The following is a 21203-nucleotide window of genomic DNA, read 5'->3' as shown; positions in this document are numbered from 1 at the left end:
GCTGATATCACTGCAAATTAACTGCAAAACTAATGGGTTGGGTTTTTTTTTTTTTTTAATTTTAAAATTCAGAGGATATATAGTTTGGGCATGCATAAAAAAACTGCTTGAAAACTACACATAGGAAAATAGATTTATTCCCTTCTTTGATTTTTCTGCCAATACAAGTTAATAGTATGAAAACTACTGACCAGCTACAGGTAAACCTTTTGAAAATGAAATGGTAATGAATTTTCTCCCATGTCCATATTATCTGAGACCACTATAATCATTTCTATTTTTGGTCTTATTTCACAGGCTACCACTGAATAATCCATCATATCTCTCTGCGTTAAGTTCACAAAAATTTGAAAGTTCCCATGAACAGAATTCTTTGCAGTGACATATTCTGATAATTGTCATTTCTAATTATGACCTGGAGACTCTACAGAATTCCAAAGTGCCTTTTAAAGCCCAAAGAAAATGACATTTATCTAGTAGAGATTGAGTGTGGAATACATTTCAGTGCCTTCAGGAACCATCGAAAATTTTAATCAACGCATGATATCTGGGGTAACTTTAAGTAACCTGTATATAAGGTAAACAGAATCCTGTAATTTTCTAAATGTTCTGGATGGAGCATTTTCTGTAAAATGAAATCCTGGACCTTCAGAAATTTTTACTCAAGAAAAGGACATAGAAGAATATCTGCAAATTGAGAAGCCACCCACATTACAGACTCATAGGGCCTTATCTAGGGAAAAATCTCTGAAGAATGATCATGTTTTAGGGTTTAGTGATCATCTCCTTTCCTACTGGCACATCTTTATGAAAAAATCCATTATATAGAATTCCTGAAAGACAACGAAAGATAGGCATGCTTGCCTTCCGTGGAAAACCTTGTGTCTGTGGGCTGAGGGTCAAACACTAGAGGCCCTTTATTAATAAATGCTACCGAGAAAAGGCCATGGTGAAAGTTGAGATGTGATAGAAAGTATTTCTGACAAGAACTCTCTGAGCTCTTCCCAGAAGGGAGAGGTGTGACATCCTGTCGTCCGACCTAAGCGATGCGCGTGTTAGAACAGCTGAGAGGTGGTCACAATCTATTGATCCACTAAGAAAGATGGAGGCTGAATATAGTAACAGATATGCCCTTGGATGGACCTAAGAACTTTTTAGAATATTCTAGGAATGTTTTGTTCTAAGAACTTTCAGTTCCAACTTGAATAAGCTAGCTGGTTTACAGTCCCTAGATGTTCTTAGGATAGGGTTTTTCAAAGGGTTGTTTTTGGATTACTTGGGAGAGCCTTATTAATGGAAAATCCCTAGACATATTTAGACCTACAAAGTGAGACATGAAATGCTGATATTGTCCCAATGTTTTCTAAAACTTCACGCTGACAACTTACTCCCTTATATTAACCATATCTTGTCTTACAGGAATTTCCGTGGCAATAGAAAATGAATATTATCCCAAACATTTCAGAATATGTGTTCTCTGAATGTGGAAGATGACTTCGATCTGACCAACTGAAATTCCGCTGCTTCTCAAATAAGAAAACACCCAGTTTCTGAGGACATGGGAACTAATGTCTGCATTTCAGGTTATTCGAATTCTAAGAGAAAATAGGGCAGACTGGTTGAAAATAAAGCTTCAGAGCTATCTGAACATATTGAACATTCTCTTTCTAGTCCTTCATGGAAATCTAGAGTGTGTGAAAGAACTCGATATGGAGCTATAGTCAATGAATAATTAGTTTATTAATCGATGACTCCTTCTTCCCTCTGTTCCATGTCTTACACCCTACGTGTGCCCTACCTTTTACTGGAAGTGAAGACACAGTCTTTTGAACACTATTCAAGTAAGGCTCTGTTTCTTGTGTACATCCTTTTAACTCTCTTAAATTGTTCTTTTTCACGCAAGGCTGGAGCGTACCATTCACTGAATGTGGACCCATCAATTAATTTTGATGTAACTGTCAAAGATTGTAAGCAATGCCAATGATCTTTCGGAGGTGTCTAAGACAGACTTAGAAATCACGTTTCTCTCATCCACCTTTGTCTTCCTCATTTCCTTGAGTTAAGTGAACTTGTTCCTCTTTCTCACACTCTCATTTAACATCTATCATCTAATTGATATTGATCAATAGATTGATCAATTAATTCTTGACAAAGTTGACCTGATGTTATTTAGGTCCCCAGTGTCTTCTCAAGGGAAACCATTTAACGCCTGGCACACCCCCTTCTCAAAGCTACTTCGATTCAATTCCCGGCTTTGTTTCCCGTATAGCTATTAACACGACCTGGGTTACTCATTTCTCTTTCTTTGCTTGTTCCTAATTGTTTTTATAACCATTTCCTTCATTAAAATGAATGGTAAAGTGAGCAGGGCTGCCGTTCGATGTGAATTCCCAGCATCGAAAACTGCATTTGGCAAATCGTCGGTGCTCCATAAATATTTATTTCGTTTTGCTCTGAAGAAACTGAAGGAATATACAGCTTTTTTTTTTAATGGACTCATTCCCTTTTGGCTAGGATTCTATCTCCTTCCCATCTCCAATGACTTGCTTCCTGATATATATCTAATAAAGAAGGACCCTGTTAGGGGTGACTGTCTTCAAAGGAAAGGCAATCAGAATCCAGCCCTTGAAAATCACCTCTGCTCAGACTTAAAGCTCATGCGGGCTTATGGAAATGTATGCAAATCACATGTAAATGGCCTCCTAGTCCCCGTGACTCCTCTAGTACCTGGAAGAGACCCTTGGGAGAACCCTGCTGGAGACATGAGCCTGCACTGTCAGGAAGACGGACAAAATGATCCCAGTTTTAATTTCTCAGGCAGTTTGTGTACATCCCCAGGCCTTGCAAATTCACAGATTTTGATCAAGGACATTAAACCAAACAATGAGGCTTACAACAAAAGAACAGCTGATAAAGCCCACAGCTCCCGGCCTCCCAGGGCCGCCTACACAACAAGGCAGTGGAGCAGAGACCAGATGCGTGGGGGTCTCGCTCCAGATCAGACACAGGAGCTGTTTAGAGAGACCCCTCTGTGGCCAGGCCTGTAGGGGCTGCGTCTAACTCAGAGCTCCCATCCTCAAATTTAGCTTCTCGAAGGTCATCATCTGCCAGTCTTCTGTAAACACGCTGGCCGAGATCCCTGGCCTTGACTATGGCTCTATTAGGTGTTAAAAGGCAAGTCTGAATGTGCACACAAAAAAATCTGCACTCACCTTCTCTAGGCCTTTACTGGGTTAAGTATCAAAGAAACACATTTAACAGAGTACCCTGAAATACACCACATGGGGGGCGGGGTTCCGAAACTGCATACGGATGCTTTCTGCAGCCACGCAGCGAGGATGCCAGCAACCTGGTAGTCGAGATGCTGCACGAGGCAATGGCTGAAATGAAGAGTTAGTGGCCCACTGTGTTTAGTTCACCTAGTAATTAATTATTTTTTTTGGCCACATGTGTTCATTGCTGACACTTAGAGTTCATCTAAAATAGAGGATTTCTGTTTCTCTTGAAACATTAGTGGAAATGGCAACTTTAGATTAAGAATCCCCCACAGAGTGATTTTTTTGGAGGTGACCAACGAGCACCCCACTTAACTCCTCAGTTTGCCACAGTCACCACTGCTCCCTATTGTGTACCTGGCTTGGGGGCCAGCCATCAGCAATCTTTTGTTGTTAGTCTGTGATGTTTTTCTTCTAGCAGAGAAATATTTTGCTTTTCCCAGTACAAAAGTACAAGATAGTCCCTCCCACAAAACTGTGAATTTGTTAGACCTTCTCCATTTGCTCATTTATTTTATCTGCCCAGCCTCTGCTGGCATCTGACTATTTGACCCTTAAACTAGTATGTCTGTCTGGAAGTTCAACTCACTACCTATAGCAAAAAAGTAACGAGATGGCTACATTATTTTAGACTATTGTATAATTAAATTTTTAGGGCACTTTGTACCGTGGTACTGTGTTAAGTACTTTATCTCCTGTAATAGTCAAAAATACTCTGTGGAGTGGGTCCCATTATGTCTACAGTTTTCATTTGAGTAAAGTAAAGTGTGGAGAGTTTAAACAACTTGCCTGCCATTCGCTAGCCAGTGAAAGGGAGCACCGATACAAAATCCACCTCTCTCTACAGTCTATAGCCTAGGATCTTTTTGTTCAGTTTCATTCTTCCTAAGATCCCTAAGAAAAGAGCTCCATCTAACACTCACACTCCTCCAGCATCCAGGAAATCCCCAAAGAATCTGGTCCTTAACTTGTTTTGCAGAGCAAACATTTGCTCTCCAGTGGGCACAAGAAACCCCTATTCCTGTCTAAAGACTGGTGCCCACAGGGAAAAATCGGCAGGCAGCACAGAAGTAGCTCAATTCTCTCCTTGTGGGACTTTCTGATGGACAGAGTTTCCAGACCCCTATATGTCATCCAACAGTCTTTTTTTTTTTTTTTTTTTTTTTTTAATATCCAAGTTCAAACGTCTTGGGAGATGGAATCCACACGCTCCCTGATAGAATTAACCATAGCTCTCTATAGCACAGCCTCCTAGTCACGTGTCTCATTGCCTTTAGGGTCCGGTCTTATTATAACATCGCTGGAAACTTTGCAGCTGCTCAAATATTTGTTGGATACACGATTGCAGGAATGCACGACTGTGATGTTGGCATCAATAGTTATATTTCACCATTTGATGATGACCTCAAAATGTGATGACTCTAGTGACAGATAATTTGGCCAAAATGTAAGTTCAGTGGTTTGTGAGAGTCAATTAGGCAGCTAATGAATCTTACTCATCACTTAATTTTCACATTTCAATGTGACTTCATCGGTTCTGATTTTCTTCTCTTTTTGTTCCTAGTTTTACTGAGGTATAATTGACCACTAAAATTTGCACAGATTTAACTTGTTGATTTGATATACGTATACTTTGTAAAATATTTGCCACCATCGAGCTAATTAACATACCCATCATCTCACATAGTTACAACTTCCTTTTTTGGTTTCCTGGTGATAATATCTCCCTTAACATAATCACTCCTGCTAAGGATCTGAGAGGCCCCCATATATTGTTGGTTATGTCGTATTGCAATTTCTGGGACCATTTCTTTGCAGCGACGATACTCATGAACTAAAGAGAAGAAAAGCTTTGGTAACGGATTTCCTTTGAATATCACAAGTCCCCATGATCTCCTCTGTAGAAGCCAACTGTCTTTATGTAATTAGGATTTGCATTTGATTTTTTTTTAAGTCAGTTCTACTGTGACTGTCCATTGACCTTGTAGGTACTCTACTCGGTTCATGTGACAGGATAAGACTCTGAGTGGCCCCTTTCAGGGATATAGATGAGAGACCCACGTGACTTATCTGGGAAACTAAGAGTGCGCGGCTACCCAGAATGAGATGCGAGGTGTTTATGCCAACATCTGGCAGGAATTTGGGGTCCCCACTCAATAATCTTTTTGTTACTATAGCCTGGTGGTCATTTAAGTACAGCTCTGTAAGGTGATGGGGGAAAGTGATGCACACACACACTGGCATGGCCAGAAGATTTCATTACTGCACAGTAAAAGATTTCACTAATTACTTCATCTTGTCTGGCTTTGGTTTTTGCATCTTTAAAACAGGGATAACTATGTCCTCTCTATAAGGCTTCGTGTGGGCCCACTGCATTTATCCATTTATTTTTTATTTTTTCGACTGCTAAGTTTATTTTTTATTTTTATTTTTCGGGGGCCCACTGCATTTAATATGCTTAACATATGCCAAACGGGCAGTGTTCCAGAAATGTTGGCTGTTAATGAATTGTGTGCAAAAATCCCACAGGTCCATTTTTCAGCCTCCGGGTATGACACTGATCAATAACTCTTTCTTTAAAATAAATATGCATACATATGGCTTAAGGAATAATATTTGGCTTCCCTACTTCATTTTCTCACATAAACAGTTCACATGAGCATCTATGCATATGCATGAAAACTTGCACGCACATAGGCACACACATGCTTGTTACTTCATAGTTGTTTAAAATGTCCAATAGTCAGATTGATGTCCTCATGTATCAACTCTGGCAGGTGGCAGAGCCATCATTTTTGCCCAAGTAGAAAGGCTCCATGACATGGAAATCAGAGGTGGCTTCATTTCAGCCCTGGGCATTCAAAGTCTGTTGTAGAAATTTTCTGTTCCCTTTAAGATATGCCTTGGGCTGTTGGAGCTGAGAAAATGGGTCAGCAGAACAAATAATTTTTCTGCAACTCAGAGCCCGATCATACTGAGGGTTATATCTCTGTTTAATGGTGCCCCTTTTAAAAAATAAGAACAAACTGACTTAGCCAAATTGGTAGCTAGTGGCACAAGATAGAAAAAAAATGAGAACAAAACTACAAAATGCTAATATTAAAAAACAAAATTTAAATATCAATCAAGTTGGGAGGTTGAAATAAATCCATATATCCATTTTATGGTATATTACGTAACCACTAAAAAGAATGAATGTGGTCTGTACATATTAACATTGAAAGAGCTCCATATTGATTATTTTGTAAGAGCCACTTAAAAATGATATGTACACTATAATACCATTTATATAAAAAGAATGTACACGATACCATGAATGCCGTAAATATATACTTACTCCATAAATATGCATGAAAATGCAAAATAAAGGTGTAGACAATAATCTTCAACAGTGGCATTCTCTGAGGGACAGAGATCAAGCTGGCAGTGGCACTATTAAAATATATTTTAGACTTTTCTTGAATGTTTCTTTCTTTTTAAAAAATGAATCTGTACGTCCATATTTCATATAAAATAAAAATGTTAAAAATGGTAAATCCCATGCATTTCCCCTTATGACAGTAAAAAAATTATATTATTCTTAAAAATCTACGAAACAAAGGAAAAATATCTTCCAGTAACATGTTTCATCTCAATGATGAGCATTTTGGTGTAATTCCCATCTTAATTTCATTCACATCATGCTATACGTATAATTTTTTATTTGGAAAATTTTCATTCATTATGGAACCCTTACAGTCTTCATCCTGCTCATTTTAATGGGTATAATATTCCACTAAGCATATATATCCTATTACGTTACTTTCCTGTGAATTTTCGGTACAATTAAGTATGTAATTAGCATATCACCAGCTTTTCTCCCTATGTAGTTTAAGAGAGATTTACCCTAAGGAGGATTAAAGAATCAAAATGTTTGAACATTTTAAATGACTCTTCATATACACATGTGAATTCTTAGTGTGCAGAGTGTTGAGACACCTTCTTGGTTACTAAAGGCAGAAATGCGTTGTCCTGAGGAGTATGCGACAAACAGCAACAGCCTTACCTGGCCCAAATGGCACAGGGAATGTTTAAAAGGAGTAAATAATACACTCATACATTCTGCTCTCACTATGGACTTCATCATGAGGCATCTTCTAAGGCACTTCAAAAGCCTAATAACTCCAGAGAAGGCCCTAAGCCAGAACTGAATTCTGCAGTCACACATTCCAAAATGATTAGTGACCGATGAGGAGGTGGTGCTTAAAAAAACAAACAAACAAAACCTCCATCCTCCCTCAAGCAACTATCATAACAACAAATTAAATTACCCAACTAATTCCCAAATAATTACTGTGTCTCCCCCGACCCCCGAGTGGGAGTTACTCGGGGGAGACTGGGAGAAGGGCTTGCCCAGCTAACCTGAAAACTAAATTCGTCTCTGTAGAGGAAATTATCTCATTGATTCAGGTGGTTCACTGTAGCAGGTCAGCAGTGAGGACACAGTCGCCATGCTAAGGCAAATATGGCTTGTTGAAACAGATTCCCTAGTTAAATTACTTAATAGATTCAGAGGTAGAGGCGATTCCTTGTGAAAGGCCAATCTGTACTTACCATTTGTATAAGGGTTGACAGTCTTTTTATTTGTCATTACACGTGCTGTGGCATTATTTACCTATGTACATAGAAAACTCAAATGAGCATTTATTCCAGGGCCAGCCCACAGTTCTATTAGTTGCATGCATTATGACTGTGATTACTTATTAAAAAAAAAAAAAAAAACTAAAATGCATTTTAATTTATAAAAGGCAGTAGGTGCATAACAAAATCATACATTTTTATAATTACATTTACTTCATAACCATTTTAACTTATAAATCATTTCAATAAAGCAATGTCATATCATTTAAAAGTTTAATAAGGAGACAGTAAAAGCAAATTAAAAGGAACTGCATAATTGAAGATTTAAAAGCATGCGTGTACTCCATGGTAACACAGAAACAATATTTTTTTAAACATAAAATAAAATTCATATGAAGGAACATGCAGTGGAGTAGAATCGGGGAGAGACAAGGTACGAGGGAACATAAATGTCAAAAAAAGGGACAAACAAGTTTTAGCCGTGTGCAACACTTTGGGAGGGAAGAACCATGGGGGAAGCCACATCTAGCATTCAACACTTGGAACAAGAGCCTTTTACATCGCAAGAATTAACAAAACCATTCAAGCTTTAAAGTCACAGCTAACAAAAGGAGAAAAGAGAGGGTGCATTGTTTAACACAATATGGAGTTAACGATCTGAGTAAGATGTGCACCGGTCATATCTCAATCAAGTCAGTGCCTCCCAGGCTAGCTTAGAACGTACACTCAATTACAGGCGTACCAATATCCAAAAGAATAGAGCATCAAGAAAACTTAATACGACAAGTCAAAAAAATTCACGTGGTATATATATATGTATATAGATATATCAGCACTAAATACGTGTAACGGCAGATGGACTTCACCACTTACCATTCACCACCATCGCCAGCATGGGTTTGTATACAGTTACCATGGTTACTGAGAGTTTGGTGAGGGGCCTAAGCGTTACCGTCGAGGGGGGAAAATGAAAGGCAAAATATGCAACATCTTACTCCAAAGACTAAAGCATTTGTAACTGGTTTTTTTTTTTTTTTTAAGTTTTTTAACAAATATGACCCTGTGGCCATGTTGAGGGAGATCCAGTGGTAAAAAACAGGAGATTCTGAGTATCGGAATTTTAGCGTTAATTTTATTGATGGAGCAGGGCTAGATGGTAAACAGGAAATCCCGTTTGCTTATTCATTATATTATCAAAAGAATACAAAATTTCAAACTGGTTTCTTAAAAAAAAAATGAAAGGTTTAAGGACAAAGACCTCTCATTTTTTTTTTTTTAAATGTTGTTCTTTCAAATGCTATTTCTTTCACAATTTGGCTTAATTTGCACACCACTGTGGATCCCTCGTCAACCCTGTAGCGGAAAGAAAAAGAAAAGAGAAAAAAAAAAAACAAAACTGCTCTGTATTTTGTTTTGTTTTGCGACACTGTCTCCACTGTTTGGAACCTAACGCACCCATTTACGCTAAAACATGGAAAATAAATAAATAAATAAAGAGATAGATAAATAAATAAAAATTTTTCAGATAAACCTTTCTTTTGTCTCACATTTGCCATCCACCTTTCAGCAGTTATCAGAGTAACATAATAAAGTAAAATTAAAAAAAAAAAAGTAAGGCCAGTTTTCCTTTTTATATATAAATATATATATAGAGATAAACAATGAAAAGGGAACAGGGTCACATACAAGACACGATGATGCATCTGAAACAACGAATGAGCGTGAAGCAGACATTTATAAAAAAGATGTAAAGGAAAATATTTTGAACATGCACCTCGATTTTACGGCCCTCTACCACGGTGCCGTGTAATTTCTCCCTCGCCCTGTCCGCATCGGCACTATTTTCGAAAGTTACGAAACCAAATCCCTGCATGCAGGAGGGAGAAGGGAAAACAACATGCAGATTATTATTTCAGTCAACGACCACTGTGTAACGTTCTCTCGCTTTAATTTCTATGTCTTGTCCTGGCTTCCGTTCTGCAACATGCAAATTAGAGAAATTATAAGAGTACTAAGATGTGCAATCAGTAAGCAACCAATGTGAACAAGATAGTTTTTTTTCTGTCACCAGTTAGCTGTAACCCCTGAAGAATTCAAAGAATGATACCCGAAATACCTTTCTAAATGTCACTACAGAAGAAAATAAATCTAACGGAAAGAAAATGAGATCAAAATAAATTTACGGTGTCTTCACAGAATAAAATGAAATAACGAGGAAAAAAAAAGGGAACCACTTTCTTGACATGCAAATTAAGAATAAAATAAAATAAAACATGTGCACGAAATTCAACAATGAATGCCAAAATTTTCTAACATTGCCTACAGAGTCATGCTGTGTTGTTTTAAGAACATCTCTTCTTCATGCAGTTTTAGGGTTATTCAGATTTGTCAATTCTATAGCCTTTACTTCTCAAAAATAAAAATTAGAAGCCTAAAAAAAAGGAAAGACCTTTTTCTGTAACAAAGCTTAAACACTTTGATCTAATAAACAAAATAATCACATGAAATGAATAGAAATAAACATCAATTGATAGATAAATGCAAACGGTTCAAGTAACGTTTTTGTATTAACACTTCTCTCTCCCCTACGAAAAACATAACATACGTGCTTCTGAATCTGTCAACTTTCCAGACTACTGGACTAACCAAAAAGGGAAATGAGTAAACATATTATAAAGTTCTGAGACATTATGCGGATATTGATTTGTCATATTATTGGGTAGGAAAAAAAGAAGCTTCGTGAATAGAATGTTATTTAGGATAACACTCTGGGCACTTCCGCTGTCACTGACATAACACGTAGACCCTTTACGTCACCACTGGCATATTTTGTGTTAATATTTCAGCTCAAAAAACAATCCCACTAAACGTCACATTGTCAAAATCCATCTTTTTTTTCTTCACTGACACTGTTCCTAAGAAGAGTACAGAAAATATGACACATTATTTTTAAAACCCCTAAAAATATGCGTACATCTTGTTCAGACATATACACCAACCTTTTGAAACCATTCCAGCGTCAATTTGCCCAGCTCGTTCTGGCTTTCACGGTGTAAACTAGGTGAAATCATTCTGTGTGGGTCTGTCTGAACTGTCCACAAAAGTAAGTGCTGGCTTTACGTTTAGTTGGGGCAGTAGGATATTTTGTTTTACTGATAGAATAGACAGTAATTACAAGGGAGGGGTAGTTATAACCGACTAGTGTTAATAGCCAATTGGTTGCTCCCTAGGCCACTGAAGTGCTTGCCAAAGCTCAGGGTATTTGAGAGGTATGCCCGATGGTCTGCCTAAGAGAGAAGTACCTTTCAATGTTAATATGGGCTCATCTATAGCAGCCACCTGCTGTGAATGAATTCAGGCTAGAGTAGATGACTACTTGACAGTATTCCATAGAGAAAAAAAAAATGAATTTCTTTACTTTGTGGGGTTGGACTAAATTACTTTTCATAATAATCCCCATAGTGAGGATCTGTGACTATCTGGATAGGTCTGGATTATTTGATTAATATAAGATTATATGCTTCATAACAGGAGGGCCCTATTTAGGTAGCACGCCCATGTTAGGAAGTCAAATATACTTACTTGCTAACTTAATAGTTTTGAAATGATAGCTTTTCAATGAGCAAAAGATGCAATTTGGGAGGGCGGCTCTATTTGATAGCTCTGACTCTTGGCCAGTGGGTCTCAAACTTAGTTGCCCATCAGAAGGAACTGGGAGCATGTGAAACACTTAGATTCTGAGCCCTGCCTGCCACGTATCTACCAGATCAGAATCCCCTGAGTGGAGCTCAGAAATCTATTTGTTGAAAAAGCTACCGTGTGGCTTGCTCAGTCATTGGATTCCCACAGCTTCTCATCTCACTAAGCACCACCAAAAGAAGGCTTTGGTTTTCTGTATGAAGTAGAAATTATATTCCCGATTTCGGCAGAGCAACCTATCGAGTAGGGTGAATTTTTGAAGTGAATATCTACTTGACGTGGTTACTTGGATCTCAGATGTAGGAGTGCAGACAAAATCATACAGCGATGTTCTCTTCCTCATCCCTAAGCCAAATTTCCTATCATCAATACATTCGATTATGCCATACATTCAATAAATAATAAGGGAAGCTAGGACGCTGGCTGTATCGGGGCAATTCTGTCATTGAGAAAAGAGAGAAAGTCCATAGGCCAAGTTTTATAAGTGACGACATCATTGGTATCTACGGGCACTAGCATTCCTTGTCATCAAAGTACTGAGAAGAATGTAGCCATGTGAAACTAAACATTCAACCCACCTGTCTAACATCATCCCAAAGAACTAAGCCACCACGTATCTACTCTGAACCCAAGGCAAACCATCCTGGCATTATGTATGTCAGGAAGAGATGAAGGCAGAGATGGAAATATATTCTGAATCCCATAAAAGTTCATACATTACAAAGGAAGCACTCCATGCCATTTTCAAGTTCTCATTTTGATTTGAGGTAAAGATAATATGTCGATTCCTTTTATTATTATTCTTACTCTCATAATTTTCTGCTAACTTTCTTTTTTCTGAGCTGCTCAAGACTTCTCAGTCCAAGCTTCTGAGGTGTAGAGACTGGGCAAAGATGAGCTCCCAAAGGGCTTGCCTCATGGGCTTTCCTACCTGTTCCTGGACCATCGTACCAGACAAGAAGTGACATGGCCTCCTGGGTCAGAAGACTGCCAGAATTCTCATCTGGGAAAGGACACCATAACCAGAGAGACTGTCACCTGGCCATTTTCTGGTACCCTCTTCAGCAAGCACGAGTGCCAGGCAACTGTCAAGAGCTGGTGTTGAGGTGGTTTCTTTCGATCACCTCAGAGCTAGAATTCTATCTCAAGGAAACAGCAACTTCAAGTTCTCAAAAATATTCTGAATATTTTCATCTCACTCTTAAAAAGGGGAACAAAAGCAGCACATTCCGGACTGAGGAGCATAGGGACTGAGAGCGGTGAAGATGTGGAATGCCTCACAGGTCAAGAAGGGCTATGTGAAGAAGGCATGATGCTGCTGGACAAGAGGATTTGAGTCCCGTGCCACCCCTGATGGGAAGGCACGATCACCGGGCCAGATAATGGCTACCTTAAGATAGACTGCTGGACCAGTGTGACTTGATTATTTTAACATCTTTTAGTGAATCGTGAATTCTGACCTCCCTGTATCCCAGTTATGTTTCTACTTTGACCTTGTAATATACGTTTAGGTGACATTTTCCTTTTCTGTATGAATGCAAATACAACATCTTATATCTCAGATAAAGGCTCTGAAGCCCTCAAGATGGAAGAGTGCGATGATTTTTCATCGTATATAAGTCCAATTCCTCTAGTTTCTGGTGCAGAGAACTTCCTGTCTCTACAAGGGGAGCTGCTGACGAGAGTCCGAAGGTTCATTTTCCTGGCACTAAGAGCTTCACACCTTGCTTCTTCTCAGTGACCTTGGCACACGCAGCTCCTTTGCCTTGAAGGGACGTCTTGCCCCGTTCCCTTCCCTGGGAAATTCTCACTCTCTTTTCTATCTCAGCTTATATGCCCCTTCCTCCAAGAAGCCCTCCCACCTTCTAACGACATTGGTCTGTCTGCCTGGAATCTCGACAGCCTCTCTTTGACTACAGAACACAGCATACTGTATCACAGTTGTTTGTCTGCGTGGTCTGTCTTTCCTGGTGCTTGGGAAAATCTGTGAGGATGATGGGAAGCATTTCTGTGTCGCTCACGGCTGATTCACTTATCTCGTACCTGGAATGTAACTCATACTTAAAGATATCTACTGAATCAAAGATCAGACCGTATTCTTCCTAGGTATATTAAAAGCAGCTGTATAGGGCTATATCTCCTAAATAAAACATTTCAGAGCTAAACACAAATGTTTTTAAATCTCCCAGAAAGGAAAAATTAATTATAGGCTCTCTTGTTCTCATTATCAAATTCTGGCGTACCTTTTTAAAATGTGGTTTCCTGGTATACTTGCTATCCATGTATGAAGGCATTATTTATGTGATACAGTTCTAGCATGATGTAGATACTGCTTGTGCATGTATAAGTGCATATGTGCACACGCTTACACACACCGAACACCCACAGAACACACAGCCATACTCACTTAGCATTAAGTGACTGGCCTCGGAGAATGGCCAGGAGGTGAGCTCCTAGCTCTTAAGGGCTCACCCACTTCCTGGCTGAGTCTCCATCACTAAATGATAAAAATGAGGTCATAACAGTGGTTCAAGTTTTTCAGCTATTAAAATGGAAATGTTCCTTTAAACAGGCCTTTTCCCGTAAAGGATAATGTCAAATATGAAAAATATCGCCGTGTGAGCCACTGCCCCATTCAGCAGCTCCCAAACGGATGGTCTCAGTGACACTCCAGTCATACCTGCTTAAACAAGCCAGCCCCAACACCTGCATGACTGGTTCTTTGAGAGGGCGCACCCCTTGGTGAGAGGCTATTTTTGATGTTTCCAAATCAAAGGGGGAAAAAAAAAGAAAAAAAACCTTCACAAAGTCAGTCTCTGGATGAGGCAAAGTTAAGTGGTCTTATTCCCAAAGCCCCAGAGACAGGCTAATCACGGGAATGACGGAAGAAGTCTTAAAAATAGCACCGCCATTGTACTTTGAAAATAGCAAGCGATATTCTTCTAATGTCCCAAAACAGCTCTCGGAAGGAATTAAAGAGCTTTCTTCAGCTGGCAAAAGTTACAAAACAAAATATAAATTAAATAGAAAATTAAAAAAAAAAAGGCTCTAAAAGCAGCAGCGTTACAGACTTAGATTGGAGGGACGCTGGCCAGCGTTCCATCGCCCTCTGTAACTCTGCCAAGAATACCTCAGGCCTGAGTGAAAAGGATTAGATGGCGTACGACGTTTTCCCTTAGTGCACTTTGCTTTACCCGTATGGAAGGAGTCCCTTAATGATTTTCATACAATAAGCGGAAAGAGAGTTCACTTCTTTTTCCCCAGCCTAGAGGCCAAACTGCTGACATAGGACAAGAATGACTGTCTAATATCTGAAATTATAAAATGATGAGGTCCCTGAGATTGCAGGACCAGATACTATCAGGGATTGGGTATTTGTTTAAAAACTCATTTGGCGTTAGCACGACATCGTTTGGGCTGTGGAGGGGTGAATACAAGAATTTCCTTGCCTCGGCGCAATTGGCATTATCCTATTGTTAATACTAAACCTACTTAGGAGGAGAGGTACAGACTGACCGAGAAATGATAAATTCAAATGTTTGCTTCGTGGGGAGGATGCGGTTGCTATATTCAAGGGGCTAGCACTTGCCGCCTTAGATAAAACTGGTTCTTCCTGGTAACCCCCGACTTGTCCCAAATTGCCCATGTAAGGAAAGTTACGGGGCTAAAATAAGTATCTCGGTGTATCGGGTGGTATGCAGTGTCTCATAATATCCACTTGCACAGTCTGGGTACGCAAGGTGAAGGGAGCTTAAATGTCCTGACCACCGGGGGAGTGGTGTTCTGGGGAGAAGGCAGAGCTACGGAGTGTCCCCTTTCTAGTTGCTTCTAGGAGCCTGGTCACAGCACCGGACCCTGGAGTCACTCAGTGGCTGCTGCTATGTCGAGGGCACGGTTTTCGAGTGGGTTTCTCAAGCGTTCCGTGGGTGCAGGTGGAAGGAGGACGCGTTAGCAACCAGGAGGCGAAGGGGCATTTTCCTTTCGGATGAAGCACTGGCACTTGCCGAAAACGAGAGGGCACTGTGTCTGTAACTTTAACGATGGCCCTGGAAGGTTTGTGGAAACATAGATGGCTGGGCTCCAATTTCAGGGTTTTTGATTCGGTAGATGTGGACTGGACCGTGAGAATTTGCATGTCTAATAAGTTCCTGGGTGACACTGGACACTGTATTTAGAGGACTGCTGATACTGAGAATGTTTGGGGAGAGTTTGTTCTGCTTCTCTTTCTTCCGACATATGTCCATTTTGAAAGTGCTGGAGCCTCTCTATATAACCACCGGTTTGTACTAATATCGTTTGCTCTAAGGAAATCTATGCAAAAATTGCTTTCCCAGGGAAAAGCAAACCTCAAAGCAGTGGCAAATTGCAAAAGGTGAACTGATAAACATACGTATGATATAAAACTATATTCGAAAGGTTGGTGTATATGAGATTTTTCTCCCCTACAACCCAGGAAAAGAACTGCACTTTATTAATACAGAATAATCACATATTTACCTGCTCATGAGACTATCAACTCACTTTTTAATATAAAGAACATAATTATCACTGAAAAACAAAAATGTAGCAACAACATTATTTTTTTAGGCATGGGTAATTTTCCTCTGGAAACTTGATATATAGAGAGAGAGATAGATATAAAACAGCAAGTTAAATTACCCCCTTATATCTTGTAAACTGAACCCAGCGTATGCCCCACCACTTTGCAAACTAGAAGTGGTCGCTAAAGGAAACCCACTGAAGTCTACTGTCACAGTGTGCTAATTAAAACAGTGCAGTTGTTTCCCATTGTTCGTAACAAGCATTCTAAAATGAGCTAAACCATTCTAAAGTGAATTAAGTTGCTTACCTTTGAGCCTCGCTCATTAAAAATAATTTCAACATCTAAGATTTTACCAAATTGCTGCAAAGAAACAGAAATATTTTATAAGCAAGAAGAGAAATGGAATACATCATATTATGCACATCGGTAACTATACCCCGAGTCAGAATCTTTTTTTTTTTCTCTTTTCATACACGAGGACATACATTTCATGCTGTTCTAGCCTTAAACAATGCTCTTAAACCAAGAGAAAATACGACCATACATATTATTCCCATATTATGGCCTGCCCCATGGAGTGAGACATCGTAGCAGGGACCCAGGACAAAACAGGGAATCGAGGGGTTAATTCCACTTTCCTTTCTTTATGTGTTCATGATTGCTTTCCCAGGCCCTGAGCAGCAGAGATTAAAAATGGCTAGTGTGTATGCTGACTCTCCTTGGCTACTCCATTAATCTCTGGAGAAACACCTTTGATGAAGTGGGATTTGGGGAGTAAAATGTCCATATGGAATATGATGTTGAGGATTTTGGTCCCCGGACCCCATAAAAGCTACGAACAGCCAGGCCACGTAAGACAAGTAAAGTACAAAATGACAAAAGCAAGATTCACTAAATGAACACCCATCACGTAGACATTGGCATAGCTGTGATGAGTCCTCGGGCTGAAGTGTACTTCTCTCAGTAGGATTCTTGTTGAAAAAAAAAAATGGATTTTAGACAATTAGCATGAATAGGCTCTATGAAAAAGTGAAGGCGACTCCATGTTTTAATGTTTGGAAACACGGTTTCAGATGACAAATAAATTGGGCAGCCAGAGAAGATACAGATGCCTCATTAAATTTAAATTCCAAAATTTTTCAGGATAATTATACCCTGTGTAATACTGGGGCATACTTATACTTAATAAAATATTTGTTATCTAAAGTTCAAATTCAACTACTGTATCTGATATATATATATATATATTTTATTTGCTAAAACTGGTGGTTCTCATGAGAAAGGATATCAAGCAATTCTTGATTCATCTTTAATCTAAAATCCTTTTCCCTGACCTTGGAATCCTGTCAGTTTTCTTGATCACATGACGTGGAGTGGGCATGTTTGAGCGGGATCTCTTCTACCTAAGTGCGGGTGGGAGAAGGTGACATAAAAGTATGCGACACGGCCCAGGACAAATCAGATACAAAGTCTACTTTGATGCACAGTGAGAGCCAATGCTCCTGTTAGTGAGGAAAAATTAAACGGACAACAGAAAGTAATGTTTTCACCCTCTTTTTCCTTTATTTTGAGCTTTCCTATTGTTTCATTCATTTGCTTCTGCAGCCTGGATTTTTATTGCATCCTTTATTACCTAAGGAGAGTCTATGTTCTGTCTCTTTCCCCTGACTGGAAAGCATTAGGCAGCCTCTATGGAGCAGAGGACAGAGTGGTCAGGAGGGAGAGATATAATAGGAAAGGAACAATTTGAACACAGATTATTGAAGCCCACTTGCCTGACCAATGAGTTTCAGTCCTAGATTGCTGGGAGGCCCTGATAGCAAGTATCAAGAGGGTTCTACTAAGATTTAAGCAAAAAAAATAATTTGGAACATAGAGAGGCTATCCTCTGGAACATTCAAATAAATCTACCTTCCTTAGAAAGACAGAAAAACATATGCATCCTCTAGTTGAATATAAATAGCTCCAAACCTTGAAATGGCAGTAGCTCTGACTACGAGAAAAAGAAACCCAAGGCTTATGTCATCCTGTGCCTCTGAAACGTGGTCGTTGCTCAAAATATGTACCCACCAAGGGGACTACAGACTTGAATCATTTTTTTGTGGTTGTTGTTCAGCCAAAGTACTTCTCTACTTTCCAGAGAGGCAGAAGGCCAGAAAGAAATCAAGAAGAAGGAGGTTCAACTAGGAGAGGACATGGAAGGGCTACATTGCTAGCACATACAGGCGTGTCTCGAAGGTATCGTGGATTCAGGTCCAGATCAGTGTAATAAAGTGAATATCACATAATGCAAGTCATACAATTTTGGGGGTTTCCCAGTGCATACAGAAGTTATACTGTAGTCTGTTGAATGTGCAATAGCTTTAACTAAAAAAGACTTGCTAAAAAATGCTGTCATCTGAGCCTCTAGAGAGTTGTAATCTTTTTGATGGTGGAGGGTCTTACCTTCAGTTTATAAAATAATGCCATGTCTGCAAAGCACAATAAAGCGAAGTCTGATAAAACAAAGGTCTGCCTGCACAATGGGAATAGCGAGAAACATGCAGCTAACTCATCCTACAATTTGTGGACACTCAAAGAATCTTCTGGTCAAGAGAATATTTTTCTACAGAGCGTTTTCAGTGCCCTAGATTTAGGCAGAGAAAATCATTAAAAATAGAAGAAAACTTTGAGATTTGGGAAATGAAGCCTTTACCATTGAAAGGTGAACTAAATTTCATAGTAAAAAAAAAAAAAAAATCCTCCAGCTTCGTCAACTCCTCAGAAGCAGTAATTTTGATATAACCTTAGAAAAGCCAGTCCACACAGATGCTGTCACATTTATTTCAGGCATAAGAGCCCGGAAGCACACATATTTGTGGATTGGGATGCTTGCAAAGGACTCCTTCTCAAACCATGAAGAAAATGTCATCTATGGAACATTCTCTAAGCAGTCGTCACAAAAACACTTCCTTAAAAATAAGATCTGAGACAGATCTTGAGACAGAACCAATCAAAAAGTAATCTTGAGACAGAACCAATCAAAAAGTAATCTTAGCACGTGTCCTTCCCCAAATGAAACGATGACACCATATGCCCCCAAATGGTTTCGAATGTTTGCCTCTTTGGCAGCAGCCAACGGGGCTGATGATACTCAAAGCCGGGGAAAAGAGCTATAAGGAGAATGCTGATGTAAGCCCCGTTTCTAAGACAGTTGTATACTATATTTATAGTATCAACAGTTTAATTGGGGAGTTTGGTACTAATGATGTAAACACAGCTGGCACGTTTTCAATTTAAATAGACACGACTCATTCGCAGACATAACTAGCGTTTGTTTGCTCAACATCAATGTGCAGCAGCGTTCCACAACGTCTCGGAATCCACGCGAGGTGTCGTGGTGCCTGTATCACGAACACAATCTGGAAGCTGACAGGCACACACGTGGGCAAATATGTAGCGGGCATTTTTAGACATTCTCAGATCGAGTAAAGTTTCACTGTGAGACTGAAAAATGTTCAACGGATACAGCACGAAACACCAAAGTAAAGATTAGTTCAAAGAGTGTACAGAGAGGCTAAGAAAAGACATCATTTGGGTTTTCTTGGGGTCGACTTCGTGTTTAGGATGCAGATCTAGGAAGCATGATGCCATGTCCAAAAAATGGCTCGATTACTTATAATGTCACAGTAGATGGAAACCTGGCATTAACGTCGAAGGTGCAGATATCTCCATTTTACTACTAAAAGGTGATCATGGAAGCTTCTTTTGCATGTTCTAAGAGTCATGTGATCTGTTTTTTGGTGGCTATAAAGGAAAACTTCAGTAGATCACATGCATGCTCAGAGCATCTGTGTTTTGATAACAAGGGTACTGTGCAAATTTGAAACCTGTACTGTACTCGCTGAGCAGCTATTTCTGAAAACAACTATGTGACAGAATATGTTTTATCCGTGGTCTGGATATATTAGAACCATCTCTCTCACCCCAAATCCAGACATGCTTAAAATTTGAATATTAGGTGAAATTACGCTTTGTATTTAGGAGCAAGACATTGTAATTAATTTGGTGGAAATCTACACATTCTTTTAATGGGATCATCAAGAACTCCACGTAAAGTAAGTACAGGCTTGTGAATGATTCCCGGAATGAAGACAGAGCTCAAGAAGAAAGTAGCTAGGCCAGGACCAACGTTCCATCCACTGAAACATCCAGAACCAGTGCCCCTGGATCTCATATGTCAGAGCCATTCACTCGCACCTCAACTGGTGTGTGGAGAAGATTCTGCTTTGGATATTGTGGCCACATAACTTCTCAACCAAGGAAAAGTTCCATCTTAAAAGAAAAAACAAAAAAAGAAACCTATAACGAGCTAGAAGATGTAATGACAAGCACTGAAACGAATGCCTCCAAAAGGGGAGGAGAGTAAGGAACGTGAAGTGCCCAAAGCGTGTGGTGGAAGAGAGACAACCAGAATCGCAATGACGAGGCACCGAAGCCACAGATTCGACATCAAATGTGACGCACCTGCTGTAATCATGAGGCCTGCAGAGGCTGCAAAACTTCGTGATTGAATTATTCATGGCTACGGAAGTTATGCCAGGGTTTTAGGCAGTTTGAGAAAGGAGGATGCTTTTGTTGCCTTGTGGTGTTTTCCGTTTGAAATCTCCATGGCCGTATTTAACAGAAGAGACAAAGGAGAAAAACACGCAGATCTTCGAGAGGTTTTTATTTTGTTCTCTGTAATTGCCCTTATTGTAGCTTCTGCCAGAGTGAAGGGACAAAGGGAAAATACATGACCGAGAGGAGAGAAGATATCTCATGTACGAATGACTTAGAAAATACCTGATTGGCGTTAACATGTAATTTCTCCAAGTAACTATGACCCAAAAGAGGAAACCCTGCTAATTCTCTCACCTGAAGTGTGGGAAGCTAATGAGAATGTTGACAGATAGCTACCTTTCAATGTGATTTATGCCGCTAAATGTGGCACATAACCAGAATGGGTTTGCCACCACCGACGTTTGGCCAGGAAGAATCTATATATTATTATATACTACATACATACATGCATATATATACATATA

At 39.5% G+C, this 21203-nt stretch overlaps 1 protein-coding gene across 1 annotated transcript in view; it reads right to left on the bottom strand.

Annotated features, from left to right (window-relative positions):
* RBFOX1 (RNA binding fox-1 homolog 1) overlaps window positions 1-21203 on the bottom strand; it is a 133041-nt gene that overhangs the window by 107383 nt on the left and 4455 nt on the right. The window contains exons 4-6 of the mRNA XM_011358412.1: window positions 16444-16497; window positions 9670-9762; window positions 7869-7929 (exon numbers count right to left, since the gene is read on the bottom strand). Of these exons, the coding sequence (XP_011356714.1) occupies window positions 7869-7929; window positions 9670-9762; window positions 16444-16497 (208 nt within the window). The remainder of the gene's footprint in view (window positions 1-7868; window positions 7930-9669; window positions 9763-16443; window positions 16498-21203) is intronic.

This window comes from Pteropus vampyrus, unplaced genomic scaffold, assembly GCF_000151845.1.
Source record: "Pteropus vampyrus isolate Shadow unplaced genomic scaffold, Pvam_2.0 Scaffold40, whole genome shotgun sequence".
In the NCBI taxonomy this organism is placed as follows: domain Eukaryota; kingdom Metazoa; phylum Chordata; class Mammalia; order Chiroptera; family Pteropodidae; genus Pteropus; species Pteropus vampyrus.
The sequence above is the reverse complement of the archived record's forward strand: the minus strand, read 5'-3'. Positions and strand labels throughout refer to the sequence as shown.